Raw genomic sequence first — 25,510 nt, 5'->3', positions numbered from 1 at the left:
TGTTCAAAAACAGTTTCCAATTTATCATGTCATTTTTCATAAGACCCTTGTGGTATGATCAGTGAGCATTTGTACTTTGCTGTAACCCAGTAATACAAAACAGATGCTTATTTACATTTGTACTGTGTATGTATTTGTATTTGAGCACTGTTAAATTATTTCAAGTTGTTTGGGCCTCATTCATTGAAACATGTTATACCTGAAGCATGATTATTTCATGTTTTGAATTAAGTAAAAATAACAACAACAACAACAAAAATACAGCTAACTAACACAATAAAAACATGATACCATAATAAAAGATTTTTTTTGAAAATGAAAAAAAAATTAACTGTTTTTGCAAATAAACTCTTCAAATACATATAGACAGATTTACATATTGAGGTTATTATGTTCTAACATAATTTCTGATTTAAATGTATTTAAACTAAACGCCTAATATTAATTATTTAACAAGTGTAATGGACTGAGGGCATAATAAATAAGCATCGCTAAAGGCCTAAAACATCCATTTTGTCTTGAAAGCTCTTTTGTTGTAAACTGCTAATTTGGAGTGAGAGAAACCGGGGAGTAACTGTATTGCATCAGAGATGTGTGACTTTGCTAAGAGCTGACTGTTCCAGTTTCAGTTTGCAATCTCTTACTCATAATATAACCCTAAATACCCTAAAACCCAACTAATCTTAAACCTACCTTGCTAAACCGGCTTCATGGGTCTGGCCATGTTTAATAAAGAATAGAGAGAAAAAATGCAGGACAGGGTGCATTCCTGCCCTAGTATCATATTAATAAAAAAACTGTTTCTTGGAAAAAAGTATCACAATATAAGGCTGCTAAAAGAAAAAAGCAGGATGTCCTCCTAGCATGTCAACTTTTGGCTTAACCACAAGTGTGTCTTTAGTCGGGACGTCCTGTTTGTTTAACCAACAGCAAAACATGTTTGAATTTCAAAACAATATATTTTTTATTTCAAACTCTAACGAGGGCTTCTCTTCGATGACATCACCTGTCCTTTGAAATCCCCTTAACAACTGTCAAGGAATGGCAAACGTAGCTCTTGCCTCTCTTTGTTTCCTCCTCTAAGCTTTCAAACCCACGCACAATTCTTCACTCCTGCGTCATTGTCCACTAAACACTTAGTCCTGCCCTGTTTTCTTCGTGCCTTAATTCCTCTTTTTTACTTTCTCTGCTCCCCTGCACTTTCATGACCCAGGTCTTATGACTCACTCGGCTTTAAGTCGCTGGCCCAGCAGGCCCTTTCCGACAGCTTCATGACTTGTGGAAACAAATCTTTGTCATCCGCACTCTCCGCCTTTTCCAGACTGCAACTTTCCTTAAAGAGGAAGGAGGAGGCTAGGGAGATACGGAGAGATTCCCAGCAGCTGTTCTCTGCCTTCACAGTGGCTCAAGGATACGCCAGGGTGCTTTTGTATGACACGTTCAACCTTTTTTGTCCAGCGCTGACTCAGAGGTCAAGCGGGAACACATCCGGTACATAACCAGACATGACACCATGAAATGTTGCAGTCAGAAACAGAAGAATGAGGGGAAATTCATCACTGGCAACACTAGCTTTTACAATACATTGGCTGTCTATACAGTAGAAAAATGATTAAACGATATAATGACTAGAGAAATCTGAGAAATAGGCTGCTCCTATTTGACTAAAAGGTAGGAAATAGTTTTGGCGATGTTTTTGATATAGATGTGTGAGAGATGTGGGCCGGATCTGGGCCGAATCTGGTTGTTTGATCTGTAGTTTTCACAAAAGCCGTTTTGCTGAGGGATATCTGGGTGATGTTAACAGAAATGTTCATTTACTGTACATCACACTGTATTCTAGTATATCAGTATTAGGGGGTATTGCATTACAAGTAATGCAGGAGAGGTTCACAAATAATTTAAAGTAGCATGAGCTGATGGCTTCGACAAAAGAAATTACAAGTAATCTGAAGAGGTTCACAATTTCAAATAAGTAACACAAGTTATTTTGTTTTCCCATTTCTTGACTGACAACTCTCCTGTTCACATGTTGAGAGAAATTGGGAGGCTTTTTAAATGTAAGTAACGCAACATTGTAATGCATTACTTTTAAAAGCAACTTTCCCCAAAACTGCCACTGACATTGTAACAATACCAAGCTGGTTTGAAGAATGTTGGTAGTCAAACAGCTGATGGAAGCCACTGACTTCCAAAACATGAAAAAATACTATGGAAGTCAATGGACAGCGTCAACTGTTTGGTTACCAACATTCTTTAATATATCTTTTTTCTATGTGTTTAGCAGAAAAAAAAGAAAGTCATACAGGTTTGCAACAACCTTAGGGTTGAGTAAATGATGACAGAACTTCAGAAAGTGAAGACCAACAACTGTTTGGTTATGATTCATATCCAAAATGGTACATCTGCAGTTCTAGCTTTAGTTTTCCTTTTTGAATGCTGAATACAGACTACTGCCACCTGAAGGTATGGAGAGTTATTTTGCATATGGAGTCCTCGCAAACCGACGCAGACCATATGTAAGCTGGCCATTAGTTGTAGTCTTTGCAACGTGTTCAAGTTCAGATGCAGGCCATAGGCTTGGTGTGTCATGACCTTTACTAACCTGCATCACTGAGAGATAAATCAACCCTTGAAAACAAAAGAGCTGAATATATGACCTCATCCGGTCAATGGTTTCTGGAATTGCTTTTGTCAGCGACCAAATATGTTTATGCAAGTACTGGATGCTCTTCTAATGCTTTCCTGGTCATTTTGGCTGTAATGCGATGCTCTGATTTTACACTGTCAGCATATGTGTGTTATTTCCAGCCTCATTCCTCAAACACTGACATGTCAAGACAACAAATTCATCTGTTTTAGATTTCATGGCTGAACTAATACATTAAAGCAAACATCAAGTGGCATAAATCAATTACTTAAAATGAACTTATTATAGTAGTAATTATAAACAGAGCCATGTCTATGTGGTGTATGTCACACTGATTAAATTTAATCACATTATTTCAAATATGTAATTGTTTAGTATGTAACGTTAAACTTTTTAAAAGATTTATTTATTTGATTTCATCTGAATATTTCATCACCACCAGCACAAATAAAAAGCAAGAAGACTGCATGACTGTAGATAATGTGAAGATATTTGCTAGTTCAGAATATTACCAGCTATTTTATGCAGAAGTTCATCCCCATAATGCTCAACCATGTACATTCTGAATGATAACCTGTGATTTATTACAAGGCACACCAAAACGTAATAATTGTAATCAGGGTTGGGGAAAGTTACTTTTAAAAGCAATGCATTACAAGATCGCTTTACTCCATAAAAAGTAACTAAGTATTTTGATTAATGAATTAAAGTAATGCATTACAGAAGTTGGGCTTGCTTGCTTATTTGTTTTTTAATAACAAAAAAAGACCCCAAAGTTATATTTTTGGCGACTGTAAAGGCCCTTTCACACCAAAAGTGAAATGAATAAGCCTCTGGCTGAAGAAAGACTTTCTGCCTCTGCACTTCACTCCCAGTTTCTCTCAACAGAAGCGGTGTCAGTATATAAAGGTGAAAACTTGCATTGCTCAGTTCAAAAAGTAACTTTAAAAGTAAGGTCTTACTTCACTAGTTAGTTGAAAAAAGTAATCTGATTACGTAACTTGCGTTACCCCAAACACTGATTGTAATACTACAGTAAAACTACATGGGTTTTTTGTAATTTGTTATTTATTTTCTTTACTCAAGAAGAACGATTCCAGTCTTGCTGTGACAGGGCTAAAATAACATTGGGGCTAGTTATAAAAACTGTTGATACTTTACAAGGTTATAACCACATTTTAGCATTATAGGTAGTTTAACAACCAATCTGAAAAACTCATATTTGTTGACTTGTACTTTAAATGTTATGGGGGGCACATATACTGGATATGGTGGTATATGGCAGTTCTAACCCTGGTGGGAAAATATGATTTCTTGAAAGTTAAAATAAACACTTCCCCTTGGCACAAATGACACAGTTTACTGAGAATAATCCAGTTATGATTTCTCCTGAATCTTAAATCTTGTTCTTGAATCTAAACTGACATGCACATTAGATTTAACTGGAAGAACCTGGTTTTTTAATATGGGTTATATAGCAGAAGTTTTGTTTTTCGAAGAGCCAGCACATTCTTTGGTTTCACATGAATTGGCTTATTTATAATGTGTCACTCATTTTTTTCAATTCATCATCTATGCATCTCCCAGCTGAAACAGCAGCTAACATATGATTTGCTTTATTTCTTCCATCTAAACATAATAGTGTGACACAAACCCCTACAGTAGTTCTATAACAGTTTCCACAAATTTTCATAATGTTTGCATAATATAACTTTATTGCTTCATTGACAGAGTCTCAAGAAAAATATGATTCAATATGATTCTGGGTGGCATGTTTTAAGTATTTCCATCCAAACACACGGAAAACAGAATCTGCAGTCTGTAATCAGTTTCCCCGCCCTGCTCCAGTACATCCATTCACACTGGAATGAAACTGTGCTTATCGTGCCAGCGCACAACTCATTTCAAAAGCACAGACTAATTCAAATGACTCATTGGCATATGCTAAAGGTCACATACCAATAGATACAGGGGGCCATGTTTTTGCATTTACAATGCTGTCATGTGACCTTCACAGGGCCATCTATGCAGGCCATAAAAAGCACCTATGAAGACAGCAGAGATTCAGTGTTGACACAATGTAGAATTCTGTTGTTACTCTAGTCATGTAGATTTACTGGTGTGAAAAAAGCTAGGCTGAAGGTTTTGAAATGTGATCAGCTGTGGAGGAAAATAAAGGAGTCTCTAAAGTTCCCAGTCGAATGCTGAGTATAAACAACCCAGAGTATCCTTAAATAAATTTACTACTCCTATGTGAATGTACCACTTAATGTCGAAAGATGATATATGAGCAGGTCTACCAAGAGTTCAGGGCTTTTCCAAATAACAAGAGCAGCTCGCTCTGAGAACACACACCAAATATGGCATGATGTAGCATATGATGCTTCTGGGTTAATCTCACACTCACACACAAAAATTCTGTTGGTGTGAAAAGGATTGACTTTTATCACGCTGTCATTTAAAAAAAAAAATGGACACAAAAATCAACACATAGTTTGTTTCTGTTCTGTCAACACAGAATTGACTATAGAGCAGGGTCAGAATTGTACAGGGGCTTGGGGCATGCACCAAAATGAACAAAATTGCCTCTCAAGTTCAAGTTAAGGGGGTTGAACAATTAAACATAATTTATTATGACTGTCACAATTAAACTGACATGTGAAAATCATTGAAAAGTGTCCGTTTCATACTAGATGCGTAAGCAGTGCGGAAATCTTTCACACTGGTAGTGTTTGTAGCTCGAAGATGAACCATGGTGTGTATATTATTGGGAACCGATCCCAAACTGATTAAAGGGATAGTTCACCCAAAAATGAAAATGTAATGTTTATCTGCTTGCCCTCAGGGCATCCAAGATGTAGGTGACTTTGTTTCTTCAGTAGAACACAAACAGAGATTTTTTAACTCAAACCGTTGCAGTCTTTCAGTCTTATAATGCCAGTGGATGGGAATCACAGCTTTGATAGTCATAAAACATACACAAACAAAACCAAATTAAACCCTGCGGCTCGTGACGATACATTGATGTGTAAAGACACAAAATGATCGGTCTGTGCAAGAAACTGAACAGTATTTATATTGTTTTTTTTACCTCTGAGTCACGCAATGTCCGAACTGTTAGAACTCTCCTAAGCACGTCCTCCTGAGTGCGTTCTCAAGCAGGCGTGTGAGGAGGCTTCTTCCTCTTCTTGCTTTACAGCGGATCGCAGACTTATAAGTGCATTACCGCCACCTATTTCTTCTTCTTGCTTTACAGCGGATCGCAGACTTATAAGTGGATTGGTGAATGGTATATTGATATATAGTTGGTTGTAATTCACTTATAAGCCTGTGATCCGCCATAAAGCAAGAAGAAGAAGGAGGGTCGATGGCTGAAGCAGAAGATGCAAATGAGCTCAAGACAGTTTAGACATTGTGGTGACAATCAGAGGTAAAAAACTATATAAATACTGTTCAGTTTCCTGCACAGACCAATCGTTTTGTGTCTTTACACATCAATGTATCGTCACGAGCCGCAGGGTTTCATTTGGTTTTGTTTGTGTACGGTTTTATGGCAGATAAACATAAATTTTTCATTTTTGGGTGAACTCTCCCTTTAAGAATTTTTTAAACTGATCGGTATCGCTCTCCTAAGTGTGATTGATATTTTACATCAGCTGCGGTCTTGCAGTAGGTGGCGGTATGCACCTTCCAGTAGCTTTGCCAACCGCCAAGCATGATGCGTAAGAACCAATGAGATCTGTTCTAGCATCTCACACACGTTCAAGCTTCCATGTTCAGCGTATTTGATGCACACTTTAAAACGAATCACTCAAAAGTAATTTATTTACTATTTACTTTCATCAGCCGTCAGACTATCTTAGATGTTGTTGTCATAATGTGTTGCTATGGGTTGCATCTTGCTTTGGACTTGACCGACAGACTGACATTCTGGCATTCGCAAGCTTCATGCTTTCTAACCTTATCTCCACTTTTTTCCCCTTTATGTTGCAATTAATTTGCTTATTGTACATATAAAATACCACACGTTTATATCAGTAGTCTCATACAAAAATAACAACTTTATTCAACAATTTCTTCTCTTCCGGGTCAGTCTCCACCACCACCAACCGAAGAAATTGTTGAATAAAGTCGTTATTTTTATTTTCTTTGTGCACAAAAAGTATTCTCATAGATTCATAAAATTACGGTTGAACCACTGATGTCACACAGACTATTTTATCAATGTCCTTACTGCGTTTCTGTGCCTTGACTGTGGTAGTAACCTTGCTGTCTATGGAGATTCAGAAAACTCTCGGATTTGTGTTCTGAAGATGAACGAAGGTCTTACAGGTTTGGAACAACATGAGGGTGAGTAATACAAAAGCTGTCATTATGGCAGTACCCTTTCAAAAGGTACTAAGATATTCCATCTAGGTACTAAAATATACACTTTAGATACTAATATACACCATTCAGGGGTTAATAAAGGACATAAGTGTACCTTTTAAAAAGGTACCGCCCCAGCGACAGCTCTTGTAACTGCATGTGAATGTATGGACAGTAAGGCAGATTACCTGCTGATGGCCAACACGAGCTGATCTGTGCAGGCTTTAATGCGGTTCTGAGCCTCCATGTGTGTCATGGTCTCTGTACTTTCTCCATTGATGGCTAGGATGGTGTCTCCAGGGCACAAATCACCCAACGCTGCTTTACTCGCAGGTGTTATCTAACAAAAGACAAAGAAAAGAAAGGTTAAGGAAGCACCACACCCAAGACAAACACTGCAGCGCCTGCAAGGTACTATTACTGATAGTCGAAGGTTAGACCCAACCACTAATGTGAAATGTAATGACTATTCAATGTGAAGCATCCACGCTTATGAGGCAGCTCCATAGTTACTGTAGCTCTGATTAGTTTGCTTTTTTGACTCTATGAGTTGCAAGACCTTGCCAATTCAATTCATTATGCTTAGTGTAAATCTCACAAAGAAATTATTCATTTCATCCCAAAAAAGGGGGAAAATAAAAATTGCACAATGATCCAAATTTCCCCTTAAATTCCCATTACTTTAATGTGGGGAAAACCTATGCTAACATCAATCAATCAATCAATACATCAATAATTCACAACATTATTATTGCAATGTGAAAAGAACACTCATTTCCATTACTACAACTCAGCAATTAAAATTATTATTAAAATTAGCATTAATACTGTACTGTAAGTACTGTGTAAGAATATAATGCATCACTTGGGAAATGAAACCAATGACCTTGACATTGCAAGCACCATGTTCTCATTCATGCAAGATTTCAATATTTTTGTGGACAGAACTTCACCAATATTCTGCCAAAACAAAAGCTAAAGGATTTTTGAAATGTTATAAGCTTGAGGGTTTGAACATTTGAAAGTGAAGAACTTTAGACATTAACATTATTATTGTAGTGTAAAATAAAATTGTTGTAAATATGATCAAATGTTTACTTGGCATTTTTACTTTATTTCTGTTTTACTTATTTTACTTTATTTTTTGGTTATTAGTATTAAAACATTCTACTACTACTGCTACTACTACTAATGGTAATTTTATTGAAATATTTCATAAAATAATAACAAAATTTACAAAAGTATTTTATCTGTGCATGTCATGTGACCTTTTAACTTTCTTTAGAGAAGTCAATGTGTCATTAAATTATTAGAATATTTACCAAAAATCCCAGAGGCTATATCAAGTAAATATAAGGGGATCTGCTAACAACAACAAAAAAAATTATAAGGTTACTTTGCAAGGAAAAAGTCTTTATTAATCAACTAACCATAATTTGTGTGGAAGGGATTAAAAGTTGTGTTAAAAAGATAAAAAACAATTAAAAAATGTTTTACTGCCATTTATTCTGGAAACTGCAGTGAATTGTATGTATGGGTAAGTTTTTCCAGTGAGCCTATGTTGGATTTTTTTTCTTTTTTTACTTACAGTAATGAGAAACTTTTTTCTTTTTCTGACAATAGAAAAGGAAATAATGAAGTCATAAAAGGAACATCATAATGCCAAAGATCTTTGTAATAAAAATTATAACAAAAAAAAGCATATAATTGAAACTATGTCAAACTAAGTTTCTTGTTTTTTCTTTTGATTTTATGGATAAATATTTATCTACATATGGTTTTAATGACCAGCAGTTTTCATGAGAAGCAAAAACCGAATATTCTTTTTAAAAAGTACTTTAAACAATTACAGTAAACAACAGCTGAATTCTTTCAAAAAAGCATTTATGTGTTAGACTTCAGCTGCTTGTGTTCTCTACACATGACAACAATTTTCAGTAATTATATCATCTCACTCACCCTGATCACACATCGTGCCAGCAGTCACTGGCTTTGAGATCTCACATACTGAAATCAGTTATCTGCTCAGTTTGTGGGGATAAAACTGATCATTAGGTTTTACAGCAGTCTGGATCAAAATATACTTAATAGCGATGGAATGCAAATAGCTATTTTATCCATTAGATAGACATTTTATGTTAGTAAGGAACTGTTTTATAAGGTAGATATTATAAATCTATATTCTACTTTGTTAAAAGAAGTGTTTCACAACAAAACTCCTTTATAGAGCATTAGTACATGTAGAAATCACTGACCACTATGACAAGTTGTTTAAAAAAGGGATGCATGTAGAAATCAGGTATTAAAAAAACATTCTGATATACAGCAAAATCTTAATTGCTTCTGTAACCTGGCATACTAAAAATTACAGCTGGGTGATAAAACGATATCATACTGAGTCTCAGTAAAATTTATGACAGCAGCCAATCATTGCTTCTCACTAAAAGGCTAACCATTTTATTAAACTTAAAGTAAAACTGAAAGACCTTCACAACAATCTGTCAAAATAAAAGTCCAGTTTAACTTGAAGAATCTATGCAGAAATATTCTATACTAAAATGTTTTTTCAAGTAATAATAATAATAATAATTACTTTGGGGAATATCATACAAGCAAGGTATTTTAGATTTACACAAATATACAGTACAGCATATTATTTGATAAAATAAAGATGCAATGTTTTGTTGTAAATTATGCCTTCATTCCATTCCATTTTAAAAGACTGATAAAGTTTTATGAATTTGTTTAATTAGACACCATTGTTTTTATGATAAATTTGTATTAAATCATAAAAAAAACTGAATTTAGGGGAAAATAAAACAGATTTCATGAGGCCCTAAATTAAAGGGGAGCTCTGTGGAGGTTAATTGTGAACCAATTAAATATCTTTACATTCAATCTAAAGGTCTAACAAACATGTGGAAAGCATTTCCTTCTCCATTTAATGTTAAATGACTATTGTGATAAATACTGATATCATATGATATGGAAAAAAAACAAAACATTGTGATAATATCTTTGGCCATATTGCCCAGCCCTAGTAAAATTAAATAAAAATGAGCGAAAGTAATTTGATACCGGGATACAGTCACTATTGTTACAGATCCACTAAAAATACACACTGTAGATACAATAAAGTTGAAGTATTCAAAGACCTCCAGATGCACAAAAGACCACTTTGGATGTTAAGCCAGGAAATTGCCTGAAATTGTTCTTAAGTACAGAACACTTGACTCAAGCACTGTTGACTTTTTGTTACCTAAAAGTCATTAACTACATGACTATATCAGCAAACTGCCTATAATAAGCCATGCACATATGCACAACCCTAAATATTTGGCATACAGAAGCTCCTGACCTACTAATAAGACTAATGCATCCCATTTAACAAGCTTCACTGCCATGTGTGACTGTCCTGACTCACACTAAGACACATGGTGTTTTATCTAAAAACATCTTGGTTTACCCTGCTCAGAAAATGACTAGTTACAAAGAATAATGTATGGGATGTGAACTCACTGGAGAGTTTGTGCACTCTCAGAAAAAAAGGTACAAAAGCTATCACTAGGGCAGGACCTTTTCAAAAGGTACAAATATGGACCTAAAGGTACATATTAGGTATCTAAGGTACAAAAGTGTATCTATTGAAGAAGTACCACCACAGAGTTACAGCCTTTGTTTTTTTCTGAGAGTGTGAAGACAAATTTTTCACACTGATCTAAGAAAAATCAACTTTGTTTTGACCAAAAAAGCTAAGCTTTACAGAGAAAAATATTGGAAATACATTATCAGAGCTTGACAATGTAGAGAGAGTAGAGAGGATGAAATGTGGGTTAGTTGTGGGTTAGTTGTAAAATGTGTTTTATATCCCTTAAAATGTTTAATGATTATAATGGGAATATGAAAAACCATGTATACTAGGTTGCTGAAAATTCACTGAACACTCACTGAAAACTGGATGTAAAGAGTCAAAAACATTGTTTTCAATGTACCCAGTACCACAACGACAAACACTCTACATTTGTGATAAACACAGTGGAGAAAAATCAATTATTACTCTCAAATTCTTATGACACACAAAGTTCCAAAAAACTATTTAGTATAGAGCCACTGTTCTAAACCGGTTTAGGATCCAGACTTCACACTGAAGTCCCAACTAATTACCAAATATGCTTACCATGCAACAGTGAATCATGCTTTCATTGTGGTCAGCACAAAATATGTTTATCTTCGTTGCAACTGATCCCGTGTTTATTGTAAACTGGAACATATTTTCTTGAACGTTTGTTATTTTGTATTGTTTTTCAAGGATGGGGACACGTCACGCAACCTGTCAGTGCTGGCATCTGTCGAGCTTCTACCTACCATCAGAAGAATTCACATTGAGTATTTTTGGGCAAGCATTGTTTGATTAGGCAATCCTTAGCATTTAAGCATTGTTTTTTCCCTACCATCCATGACCCTGTCAGAATAGAGCAGCAACCCGTTTTTTTTTAGTTGCAACCGACCAGTTGTATAGAGCATTTGAATAGACACTCAACTTCAACAGTGTTGCTTGGCAATGCTCGCCCATGACGCTGAACAATTGTGAACTTTGATGAGTCCTGTGCTTGAAAATCTCCTATTTGCTACTTAATCTCATTTTGAATAATGTCACATGGCTTCCTGGAATGTGGCTGTGCTACGAATGCAGAGCTGCATGACAATGAGCTGCAGCGTGCCAGCATTACTGCATGCCCTTACAGAGCAATAACATGAAGAAGGCCCTGGATGCAATAAATTAGGCTTGTGAAATCCCCAAGGGAGCCAGCCAGACACTGAAGATTAACAGAGTAAATATGTTTATAAGATAGTGCATGCTTAACCTGTTCGGACAATTTTGGGTTTATCATAAAAATGAAATGAGATTCAGATCTTTTCAGTTATTTTGTAGTGAAAGCATTGCTCCATTCTGCCTTCTGGGTGACACGGGGCTGTGAATTCCTGTGAATGGATGGCCACATTTGTCAGTCTGGACAAGTGCTGACAATTTGTTATGTATAGTGCTTGGCAGTGATTCAGTCAGCTTTTACCTCACCGCTCTCACATTCCCCAGGAAAACACCAAATGTTCAACCCATTAGCCCAGAAGCGAAAGCATTTTACAACAAGGTTGTCGAGACCCTATTGCTATTGTAACCACTGCATTACCAATGCATCCGAATCAGCTGTCCACACACTCATTTTACTAAAATTGCCATTTGGAGGTTTTCCATTCTGATTCTGGATTGCCAACGGACAACTTAACATCTGTAACCCTAACAGACACTTTCCGTAACAAAACCTGTGGCTGACCTACGAATCTCAGCCTTTACTGGGAAATCTATCCACAGTGCCAGATGGAAACCTTCATAGGACGCGAATGCAAAATATCTGAAGCCGAGCCTCCACTATACCAGTTTCATGCACAAATCTGTGGTGCTGATGAGCCTTTCACCAGCTTTCAGTACGATCAAGCTCCTATCTTTATAAGTTGCAGATGTTTCTTTGGCCTGCACAAAATCAAAAGCAGGCAACGCAAGGTTCTTACTCTGGCTAGAGTTTTTTATTTGTATAGGATCTGGATTTTTATTAGCTGTAACAAACAGCTAGAAAACTGTACCTGCATCCACTCCATCCATTCATTCAGTGGATTGATGGATGGATGGATGGATGGATGGATGGAGTAGACTAAACATCCACGACCACTTCATACCACAGATAAAGCCCCAGCTGGCTGTAAATATTAATTGGTGAAAACCAGTTGCCACTTTTCTAAAGCAATGTAAGTGGAAGGCAGCTGAATAAGATTTCTTCTGGCATAGGCATTTACTGACCACAAATGTGCAGTAAATGATAGGGTTTGTCGAGCATGATTCAGCTTTTCATTCATTTGAGAAGCATCGAAGTCAGTGCCCAAAGAAATGTGAAAATCACAAAGGAGATCTCTGAAATATCTTAAATGTTTCTCATAGACCTCTTCATGAAGTGGCAGTCTGCCCAAAAATCTAAATTCTGATTAATAGGGTCTTTCTGATACTAAGTCTGTAACATAGTTTGGTTAAAATTTCTCAATGGTAGTGTAAAACCCTGTCAAAAACAGCTCTTTTCAAAGCAAGCCGTTTTGTAGCATTTTCCTTTAAATGTTAATGAGCTCTGCTGACCCCGCCCCTCTCTTCCGAGCAGGTCTCAGATAGACTGTTTACTTTAGCCGCGTTCATCGTGAAACTTGCTAATTAGCACATTATTAGGAAAGGTGATTTGCAAAGATTCATTTAAAAGAAATCTTATACTCACTTTTTATCTGCTGGTGAAGCTGGATCACGAATGTTTTGCACGAACATAGACACATTTATGTAGATCGGGGGCACATTCCCTTTAAAAACAAATGTAATCCTCTGCGTCTTCAGCGGCTCAGATGTCGGGAGTAAATGACGACTTCTATGTTCATTATTACATCCAACAACAGAACACCTCGATCGCTTAGGAGTAATTTGGCTACATCTGCTCCGGCGGTGAAACAATGGTGGACTGATGACAGTCACTCATGGCGGAGCTAAGGTAAGACGCCAGTCCAGTCTGTGCTGAAACGCTACTGTCAATCTAACTATCGTGGGAGGGGCCTGCCTGTGTGACGTCACAAAGGCAGGCATCTGAGATCGGCTCGGTTTGAGAAAGGCGTAAAGTAGATTTAAAAAAAAAACACTGGGTGGATTTTTATCATTATAGGGTGGTTGTGTACACACACTGCCAACACATTTCACTTCAAGCAACTTGTAAAAGTGCATGTAGCATCCGATGACCCCTTTAAGTGCTCAGCAGAAGAAAGAAACTCGTAGAGGATTGGAACAGCTTTACAGTGAGTAGGCCTAAATGATGCTGTCATCGTTTTCATTTTTGGGTATACTTTCCCTTTAAGTCTCCTGCTTTTTACATTTTTCTCCTAAATCTCTCAACTCCTCAATTTCTCGACTGAGCCCAAATTGTAAGAGATCTTAATATGAACTCAAACATTTCTGTTTTGATTCTTCCAAGATCAAATTATCTGACCGATGCTGTTAATTTTACAGCTATATGCTCAAACTCTAAGTCAACAACTGTCTGATGTTTCTCCTGTTATTTCTCTGAAGAGATTTTTGAAGAAGACGTTGTTGATATTTCAATGGAACCGAACTAAGAACTTTAAATATGTTTAATGACCATAAAAGAGCAACTTCTGACCAATATGTTTGCTTGACACAGCGGTGTGTACAACAAAATCATGTGAAATTTAAGTGGAGGTGGTGGAGGCTGAAGGCAATGTTTTTGTTTTTCATGTAAATTTTGAGTTTTATGTATTTTTGTTTTTTGGATAAAGTTAGAGTTGTGGTAGTGGAAAGTAAAGTGGAGTCTGTTTAGTTTTTCTTTTATTTTATTTTTATCTATTTGTGTCAACAGATTTCATTTACACCTACATATTTTTAAAGGCCGTTTTCTCAAAATGAGTTTTTTTCTCCTACACTGAGCCATTAATCTCCATTTCAGTAGCACTTACACACACACCAAACTTTACATTTGTATTCCTGTCTATATACTGAAGGTTATTTTTTTTACCCTATGCACATGCAGTGTCTCGCCTTATTTTCGTTACAAAGTGGGACGCAAATGCAAATACAGTCACTATCGTGCTACTGTAACAACACAGGCTACAACGCAAAACAAAAAAGAGTTGTGAAGTACTTCATCTATCTTTAGAGACGTAACCAAAAATGTCATGTTACATCTTTACAGTCAAATAGCACGCCGGGTGTAAAGAGGCCCTCGACTCCGTTGCATTGTAAAAAAAAGTTCATCATTAAAGAGAAGAATAAGAAAAGACGTACTCTTGAAATGGTGAGCGGTGCGCTGAAGTCCCGTCCGCCCACCAGACGAAAACCCCACGGCGAGGGACCGGTGAGAGTCACAGTGTGAGACATATTTGATTCAGACAGTATTCCGACCACAGCAGAGAAACTGCGCTCTCCTCATTCACTCTTTAAATAAAACCAGCGCTGACGAGTGAGGAGGAGCTTCAGGGGAGGAACAGCGCGCCATGACAACCATACACAGCTTCACAACCCACCCACCACGACACAACACTAAAAACAATATTAAAAACAAACCAAAAGAAAAAGCTGCTTAATAACCTATATACAGTGGGTTATTGAAACACCATATCTCTAATTACAAAATAAACATGAGAATGCTTAAAAAGGATAACATTTCAAGGCTTTACAACCATCCATAGTCTTTTTGGCCTTAGCACTTGACAAGCTCAAACTTAAATTGGGCTTATTTATCTCACAACAAAACAGCTCAACTGCTTTTTAGTGACACTCTTAAAAATAAAGGATCTGTATTGACATAAATGTGTTCCGTGAAGATTCCACAAAAGGTTCTTTATAATGGAAAATAATAGTTGTAGATTTAGAATTTTTTGTTTCTCTTTTCCTTTCGTTCTCTTAGATTTTAGTTTGTATATCCACAGCCTGAAGGTAAGCTTGTAGGAATTTATGATTGACATTATTATGACATCTCCTTCGAACATTACAATGCTCATCATGATAACTTTCTTCGTTAACTCTTCAACAGGCCTACCTAAATCCACCTCACTAGCTAATAAGGCTGCTCTTAAACAATAGAGCTACCACAAAAAAGGAAGGAGATGGCTTCACACTTGTTTCTCGGATGCATAAGGTCACTTTATGTGCCTTTGTTTTTTTTTTTTTTTTTTTTGTGTGGCGTCATATACACTTTGACAATACTCGTAAATCAGATAAACAAAATGTTCAGCAGTGCTCATATGAATGAATCACGGGCCACATTTAATCAACATGAGCGGGGCTCTCAAGTTATAGCAAAAGTTTGGAGTGAGTTTAGGGGAGGGGACACTTATAGGGGAGGAGTCACAAAAAGGGGAGGGGCAGCACCCAATTCTCTCAAGTTTTCTCTAGCAGTTCAGTTTAACCTATTGTTCATAACTGACCTGAACAAATAGAAATGATAACAGCTGGTAAATCACAACTGATCTGATTAAAAGCGGACAAATTCATCCAAATAAAATAAATAGGTTAATGTATTTCAAAAATGTAAATGTATCAAAAATAAAAAGAAATTTGGCCACCAACGAGCCAACCGAAGAGCAGTGCTCAATGTACATACTGCACACATAAAGAAGGATTGCAGAAATTGCCCTGTGAATGTATGTCAAGCTGTGTGTGTGTGTGTGTGTGTGAGAGAGAGAGAGAGAGAGAGAGAGAGAGAGAGAGCACATTTCAGCTTTTTTTTCTTTTTGGAAGTGTTTGTTGCACATTTTCATGTCTTGATGACAGGGGTAGGGGGCTCCCACTCAATGTATTGTGGGTTAAGGGAAGTCTTGCCCCAATCGAGCCTAGTTGATATCATTTTTTAGTGTACCAGACTGTTCCTAGTTTTGGTTTTGTTCAAACACACTATGGAGAACACTGTCTCTGTATCTGCATTTGAGTGGGGAAGCCACAGTGCTTTAAATGTGCGCACCCTACCCCTGTCTTCCAGGTGTTAAAATGTGCAACAAACACTTACAACAGAAAAAAACAAACAAATAAAAAACATTCATAAGCTGAAATATGCTCTCTCTCTCTCTCTCTCTCTCTCTCTCTCTCTCTCTCTCTCTCTCACACACACACACACACACACACACACACACACACACACACACACACACACACACACACACAAATTGACATACATGCTCAGGGAGGGCAAGTTCTGCAATCCTACTGTATGTGTACAGTATGTACATTGAGCACTGATTTTTTTTAGTTGGCACTTTTTTAAAATAAGTATATAAAACATTTATTTTATTTGGAGGAATTTGTCTGTCTTTTATTATATTTACCCATTGTTGTAACATCTCTCAAGTACTTTCCTTGGTTTCTGGTAGCCAAAGCTAAGTTAAAGCTTCTAGTTGCAAAGCAGCTGTAGAGTTTTAGACTGCATCAATAATAATTTAGCACGAATTTGGCTATATTCCCCAACATCAGATCTCACTATCTTTGATCACAGGCAAGTGATTTCGTCCAGGAATCATAAAATCTAAATGCAAAAAAAAAAAAAAAAAAAAGAGCTACCTACAGCATTTATCGGGTCAGCGTGAGAAATACAAGGTGTGTTGTGAGAGCGTGTGAACGGGTTGAAATGAGTATGTTTCACGGTGAGTGTGTGAGACTTGAGAGCCCTGGATCTAACTTGAGATAAAAAAAATATGTCTTTTTAGTTTGGTCACGCTTATTAGTTTGGTAAAGCAGCCAAACACACCTGCATGATCCTCACCTTTTTCAACATTGCAAACATCAGTCAAAACATAAGTCGACACTGATCATATCCATTTTCCTTGACCTCAACTCTTCAGCACATTGTTTTTCCAAACAGCTATCCAATTGGCAGGAAGTCAAAATTAATAATTTGCTTTACAGTATGAGATTTGTAATGGTAATATAGATTTCCTAACCAATTCCTGAAGGCAATGAACATATTGGAGAAAATTTGACTGTTTTATTCATGTTGTTAGCATAATGCTATATGGTACTGTATATTAGTAGCAGATGTATTTGTAGATGACGTGATGTGCAATCATGTCCAACTTCTGAGTACAGTAGGACTATATGTGCTTCATCACATGTGGGGAAAGATCAAATGTAGGAGCTATTCAAAGGCTTCACATACAAAAAAAATATATATATAAAATATGTATCTATTCTTCGAAGTTGAAGTAAACCATTTGGACTTTTGATGGATAACAAACAGGTGTTTGACAGATGGTCCCACATGTTTAATACTTAATAGTGTTGTGTGTTAAAAAGGAGTTGATGTGTGTCACATATGCAGAGCAAGTGAATAATACTCTATGGCAAACTGTCTTGGGCTTTTCATTGGTTGACTCATCCTACCTCATTTCTTCCTCATGCTCACTGCATGTGAAACTTTCTTTGACTTCAGACCGAATCTTGTCTCCGTTTTTGACTTACACTAGCCTTCAGAATGGAAGAAAGTTGATACAAAGTGCTTTCTGGCATGGGAACCCTTGTGAAGCAGAAGTACACTTTAGCATACTATTAAAACAAATCATTAATAAACATTAAAAGTATGGTAACATTTTAGTTTAGGGAGCAATTCTCACTATTAACTGGTTGTTTATTAACATGCATATTGCTAGCTTATTGGCTGTTTATTAGTACTCATAAAGCACATATCAATGCCTTATTCTGCCTGATCATAGTTTAGATCCCTATACCCTACATAAACTTAACAATTACCTTGAATATTATATTAAATTATAAGTAGCAAATTAGGAGTTTATTGTGGAAAAAGTCTACTTAGTAATGAGAATTGGCCCCGAAACTAAAGTGTGACGATTCTCGAGTGTGAACAGAACATTTTTGGACACTTTTTTGTTTTTTTTTTTTATTTGTATGTGAATGTATTGTTTTTAGTTAATATATATTAAAATTTTTTATGTGTTGTTGAGCTGAATGTTATGTAAATTTCCTTTGAATCATAGACAAAAGCATACAGACATATGGAAAAGAGAAGAACCTGGCATGGGAAAAGAGGGTATTGGATCAAAGGTTTAAGATTAACCAGAACAGTCATAAAGTCGGCTTACAAACTGTGACTCCTTTGTCAGGTCATCTGACAGAACAAGGTCTGAATCTGCTCAGAACGCTTTCAGGTTTTGGCTAGTTTGATATTTTTTTTTTCAGCTACCAATGATAGTATAATTCTGCATCCTCTCCTTTGTAATAACATTACCTTTTATCATTGACTTATGAGTGCGCTTTAAAAAAGTTCAACATCAGACACACTTCAGAACATAACAAATACAAAGAAAATTTGTAGCTTCTTACCTAAACAACACTGTATTAATCATTACCACACAAATAATATCATGCCCATTATTATTCCACACCCTGTTAAATGGATGTGACTTTACACAGACATTCAGCTTCACAACAGAGAGCTTATAAGTGTTCTAACCGAGGGCAAAGTCTAGTCAACACAAGGCCAAGCTTGTTAATACATACAGTACTTAGTGAATTTCTGCATCATCCTGTCTTTATCTACTGTGTTGCAACAAAATTACCAACAGTTCCTTCAGATTAACAATACCTTTTTTCACACACACCACAAAATAAATAAAAAAGTTGCACTTTTTTCATGTTTATGTGAGTCCATCATTTTATTATTTTTTCAGAATAAATTTGATTATTTATTATTTTTATGTTTTCAAGCTTTTTTTTTGCGGGTTGCACGTCAGTGAATGAAATTAAATGTCACAGTTTTGCATTTTGCTATGAGTAAAACGGCAGCACATACAGTAGCCTAGATTTATACTTTCAGTTCAGATGGAAATCTTATACAGTATTACAGTTAGTCGATCTAAAACGATTGTGATTGTGTATTAACAGCTGTTAAACATGTCAGTACACAAATGAGTGATATGAACCCATCATATTTTTATTTTGGTTGCACATTCACACCTGTTATGTGCATCTTACACACACACACACACACACACACACACACACACACACACACACACACACACACACCAGTTATCATAGCGAAGACTAATGCTAGGCTAACTAATGTAAGTGTAATGTAAAAAAAAGGTATTGAAACAATTATTGAAGACAAGTAATAAGTCATTAATAATATAAGAATAATAAAATGACAAAAAATAGTTGTTTTTTGTGCGAGTCAAACTAACAGTCCAGTATTCAGTTAAAAGCCTACTAAATGTTAAAGTAAAACACTCCATGGTTTTCACTGTATGAATTAAATACAGATATAGTCTTATTAAAGCTACTAAAGTTATTCAGTCAAGAGCAGTGAGTGATTTTTTCTGGTTCTTTTGCAACTAGTAGGCTGCTGTAACTTTAAGACTGAATAAATACATTTAACCTAATTTAACCTAAATATATTTAATCTTTTTATCTCTTTATACATCAAGCACATCACACACTAGACTGCAATTTTTTGACAGTCACATTACATAATTGGACTGATTTGGATGCAGTGCGGCACATGAATCGTTTTATCTTGATTAACTTATTTACATTATTGTTGGAAGCCAAAATAGCTGAAGCTAAAATACAATCAATCACAGGTCACACTTTATTTTAAGGTCCAGTTGTTGCTATTAACAAGCCATTAACTACGACTCCTGCCCCAACTAACTCCTAATTTGCTGCTTATTAATAGTTAGTTAGGTAGTTATTACATTTAGGTATTGTAGAATATGGTCATGCAGAATATGTGCTTTATAAGTATTAATAAACAGCTAATAGGCAAGCTAATAAGCAGCTAGTTAATAGTGAGAATCGGTCCCAATACTGAAGTGTTACTGAATTGCAAGGCCCCACAATGGCTAAGCCGTATAACTGATACAGTATATAATTATACAGTAATATAAGTCATTCAAACGTTTACTCATTTGCCAAGTAGCCGTATAATAAGCAGGACAAATAAACTCCATCCCAATCACAGTCTTGAGGTTTGTTTTGTGGTGCTATTGATAGAAATGTTGAGTTTTGTTTTTTTGTTGTTTTGCACAGACTATAAAGTGATCCATCTTCCTTACCAATGCCATTGTGTGGCCCAAATCAGGGGTTTTGTTTGTTTTTCTGGCATGTATGTTGTGTTCATTGGCCTATTCTTTGGTTTGTTTGGCCAGGTTAAGCTTGTTAGAACAATCCCCTGTGCTACTTTAAGAGTTAAGAGAAATGCAAACATCACGTCTTGTTTTAAGTTAAGGTTTTACTAATGTTGTACCGCATGAACGCCCAGACCATCCAGTGTAATATTGCACAGGGAAATCTAAACCAAACCCACACCTAAAGAAAATGTCACTGGTTTTCATGTGGGTGTCAGAGATTTTTCCTGTCCAAGTGGGTGTTTTTGTTTTGTTTTTGGCCTGGATAAGTTGCAAACCAGACCTGACTTAATGCTGAAATCTGGCAATGTGAAACTAACACTAACATTCAAGGCCAATATGGGCCATGTAGTCAAAACTGAAAAGGTTTCTTCTTATTAAGTGTTCTTTTGTGTAATACTCTTGTGGGTTGCTTCTCTAAGACATTGGCTTTTTCTAGGAAATCCACAGGATATAAGGGGGCTGCTGCAGAAGCTAAGTTATTATTATTATTATTATTATTACTGGGAACAAAACATATTTTGCATAACAGTACATATAACCAAACATGTCAGGAATATATCTATAAATATGAACGAAACATGTTTTTAACAGATACAAAGTTCTTGCTTTCAAGTTTTTACTTTTGGAAATTATTTCCAAATATATTTTAATATCAATTTTAGGTTGTTCAAACATTAATTTAATTCCATGTAACATTTTGAACACGACAATGAGCAGTTCCTACATTTAAATAAACTAAAAACTAAAAACTTTTGTAGCAAAAGAAATAACCGAATGCCAAATGGTCAAACATTGGCATTTTTTCACTCCATTGAACTTTATGAATATAAAAATGAGCAATTCCTACAGTATTAAAAAACAAAAAACAAGATTTTTGTATGTCACAGTTCTTTCCCTTTATAATGTCATCCAGATGATGTCTGTATCTCCAGTCACTTTTCCTCACACTTCTGCAGCTCTCATGTCCTGAGTTCAACTTTTTCGTCATTTCAGACACGCAATTGAGAACTAACTATAATCACTTGAGTTTCCTTTGTGCTCATTACATCTGGGAATACTGAACTTCTACACTTCAAACTTGTACTTTTCAGGCAGTCATTTCATGGCTCACCAAAAATGAGATAAATGTTTGCGCTGTTGCATGCAAAGTGGATTAGATGTTCTGCTCTACTTGTGTTTGAAACAGTTCCATGCCAGACGTTTAATAAAGTTTATTGTTTCTTTTTGGGTTAGATGTTCTGCTCTACTTGTGTTTGAAGTAGTTGGGTTGTGAGTTCGAGTCCCGGGCCGACAGGAATTGTAGGTGGGGGGAGTGCATGTACAGTGCTCTCTCCACCCTCAATACCACGACTGAGGTGCGCTTGAGCAAGGCACGTAAAAGGGCAACTGCTCCCCGGGCGCCGCAGCATAAATGGCTGCCCACTGCTCCGGGTGTGTGTTCACGGTGTGTGTGTGTTCACTGCTGTGTGTGTGCACTTTGTGCACTTTGGATGGGTTAAAAGCAGAGCACGAATTCCGAGTATGGGTTACCATACTTGGCTGTATGTCACGTCACACGGTGTGTGTTTTTTTTGTGTTTTGTGTGGTTCCATGCCAGACGTTTAATAAAGTTTATTGCTAGGGCTTTAATTAACAACTTTAATTTATATATTTCATTTATATTTGTATAAGAATAAATGCATAGAGGATGAGGGCTCTGCGTTTCTTTCTAGCTGCTCTTTGAAGAACTCAAACCTCTGCAGTGCACACTGACTCGAATTATGAGATGACTTGAACACATGCAGGAAGTCTTTTTTCACATGGTGCAGGTCACGAGTCACGTGTTCAGCTCGGCTTTCCCTCTGAACCTAGATAGCATTATTCTCTCTTATGCTGACAGCACAAAAAATGCATAATTGGGCCAAAACATGGTGATGAACAACAGCATTAATCAAAATATTTTGATGTAAATAGACATACAAGACTGCACAGTGACTTGAATTAGCAAATTCATCTTCTGATTTCTTATTAAACACTAAGGAAGCATGTAAAGGGATAGTTCAACCAAAAATAAAACATTCTGAACACAGTAGAAGATATTTTGAAAAATGTTGACAGTAGCCATTGACTTGAAAAAAAAAGAAAAAATAATACTATGGAAGTCAATGGCTACCGAAAACAGAAAAGAAGATATTCTGAAGAATGATGCTAACCAAACAGATGACGGCAGCCATTGACTTCCATGGTATTTTTTTCATACTATGAAAGTGAATGGCTACCAGCAATTCAGTAGTTACCAACATTCTTCAATATATCTTCTTTTGTGTTTAACAGAAGAAAGAAAATGGTACAGGTTGTGTAAATGATACAGAAAACTTTCATTTTTAGGTGAACTGTTTCTTTAAGATGATGTAGGCTCTGAAAATAATGTCAGCAATAACAGATTTCCCCTGTGATGCATGTATATGAATTGTGAGATTAATGAAATGGATTATTACAATTATTATTAAATAAATTATGATCCAAATAATGTATCTAGAAATCTTGTGCTTTGAGATCTCTGTCTTTGGCTGACTGTGGCCAGACTGAAGGAAACAAAGAAACAGATCTCTGAGTTCTTTATCAGTCATTTTGTCTGTTCAGCAGTCCGTGACCTCATGGCCCCTCGCTTGTGCACGACTAACAAGCCATAAACCCCGGAGTATCCCATTCGTCTGGAAGCAGTTGTACATCTGGAAAAACTTTCCTCTGGACAAATGAATGCACAGACAGGATGGTGATTGTCCAGCAGTTCACCGCAGTGTGTGGCTCTCACAGAAACTGTCCATTATTGTGATAACCCAAACCCAACATTTTTTTGTAGATTATTTTAAATCTAAATTTTAATATGTAATGTCGAAGTGTGTCATCTCTCAATGTTCATAAACCTCACTTATAAAAATGATCTAGAATTGGTGTTTGATTCTATGACTTCTCATGTTCTAAAAATATCCAATAAAAACATCAAGATAAAAAAAAAATGACGACAATAATAAACATTTACACCTTTATGGAACTTTCATAGAAACTATAAAACAGCAGGGTTGGGAAGGTTACTTTTAAAAATGTATGTACAGATTACAAAATACATGCTTTAAAAGTCATTTGCAATGTATTTCATTAGATTACAGAAGTTGTGTTACTTAATCGAAATACTTTAGAATTCTTTGAAATACTACTAACACAAACTCCTCTAGAGAAAAATGACATCCATGTTTAACAAGCACAGTTTTCCACAATATAAATATAAACAAACAAACTGCTTTAGTCAGAAAACAGCTGATCATTTACTGAACCGAACAGCCTATCTTCAGCATTTGTTTTGAATTGATCCATTTTTGGAGTTTATAAAACTTCTAATCAGTTTTGCAACAGGAACTGTAGGATTCAGTTCATGACACTCTATCATCTCTGTGCTATCAGCAAACAGTAATTTGGATGTGGGTGGAACTTGTGGATGGACTCAGTGTTGTCTGAGTGGAGTCTGACATCTAGTGGACATCTAGTTAAGTGAACTAAACAAAAGTAAACAGGCCCTTATTACTCTTGTCAATCTACTGTACAAGATCCTCAGCAACATCTGAGGTTAGTTCTTATACCTCATTTATGCTATTTATGCTATGCTATATCAACACCTATTTTTTCTTATTTTATCTTTAGACATGAATTTAATAGACCCAAACAGATGTATTATTTGTCAAAGTGTTGCCCTTTTTCTCTGCAGGTTTGATGAAGGCATAACTTAAGATTTTTTGTAAGGCATTTTTAAAACTAGACTATTTTTAAGATTTTGTATTAGCAATGTGAAACTGTGAACAGACTCAACCCTGCTTAGCTTCATTGGTCAAGCAGTTATTGATAAATATAAATAACAGGAAGAAAAGTGCTTCAGTAACAAAAAGATGCAGTATCTGTCTGATAGCCGTGGCCGTGGAAGCACACTATAAGTTCCTATGTCAAGAAGAATGGAAGAGAATTCAAAGCCGTGGCACCCATTCAGATTGCCTGGTATGTGTGGAATAAGAGGAACCACATGTGTCCACATGTGACAATAGCTGTAATAGTTGTCTCAGTGATTTTCTTAAGGGAAGTAGAGAAAGTAAGACAGAATGACACAAACCCACAAAAGAGGGAACTATCAGACTCAAAGGGAAGTCCCCCTCATAACAATCCATTGATAATTACTCTAAGACATGGAAGAGATGAGAGTTTTCTCTGTGATCCTATATCTGTAAGTGTAGGACCAATGATGAATCTGAAGAATATTAGAAACTTGTATGGTAATGAATTTTATTTCTGTTCAGAAGTTTGTAGTTGGTCTGATGTCAAAACTTACTATGGGACAGGAGCATGGGGAGTTGATGAAAGATTCAAGATAGACATAGTAAAGAAAGAGCAACCAGGAATGTTTTGGAGAGATGGGAGTAAGGGATATGCTTGGTTATTAAATATCACCATAGCTAAGGTACAGTACACAGACACTGGAGGATATTACTGCGCATGGTCTATACCAGGAGCAGATGTGTATCAGAGTGTTCAGATTACTATTGTGATGACTGAAGAAGAACAAATCATTGAAAGGGAACTTTCTGATTTATCTCCAAACTTGATTGATTTACCACAAGATGCATCTGAGAAAGATGTAGAACTTATTATGAGTTCTGATCTAAGTGATAATGTTAAGGAAGTTAGAACAGCAAAAGCAAAGTGTGAAGGGAATTATGCATGTGCACTGGCATT

The 25,510-nt window shown here is 36.2% G+C and overlaps 1 protein-coding gene across 1 annotated transcript in view; it reads right to left on the bottom strand.

The window, feature by feature from the left end:
- The window catches only part of LOC109046120 (PDZ and LIM domain protein 4-like), a 33,695-nt gene extending 18,639 nt beyond the window's left edge, over positions 1-15,056 (bottom strand). Inside the window, exons 1-2 of the mRNA XM_042747704.1 lie at positions 14,898-15,056; positions 7,207-7,358 (exon numbers count right to left, since the gene is read on the bottom strand). Coding sequence (XP_042603638.1) covers positions 7,207-7,358; positions 14,898-14,990 — 245 coding nt within the window. The 5' untranslated portion in view covers positions 14,991-15,056. The remainder of the gene's footprint in view (positions 1-7,206; positions 7,359-14,897) is intronic.
- Positions 15,057-25,510: the final 10,454 nt, after the last annotated feature.

The sequence above is a fragment of the Cyprinus carpio genome, chromosome B21 (assembly GCF_018340385.1).
Source record: "Cyprinus carpio isolate SPL01 chromosome B21, ASM1834038v1, whole genome shotgun sequence".
Classification (NCBI taxonomy): Eukaryota; Metazoa; Chordata; class Actinopteri; order Cypriniformes; family Cyprinidae; genus Cyprinus; species Cyprinus carpio.
This window is presented reverse-complemented; position numbering and strand designations above follow the sequence as displayed.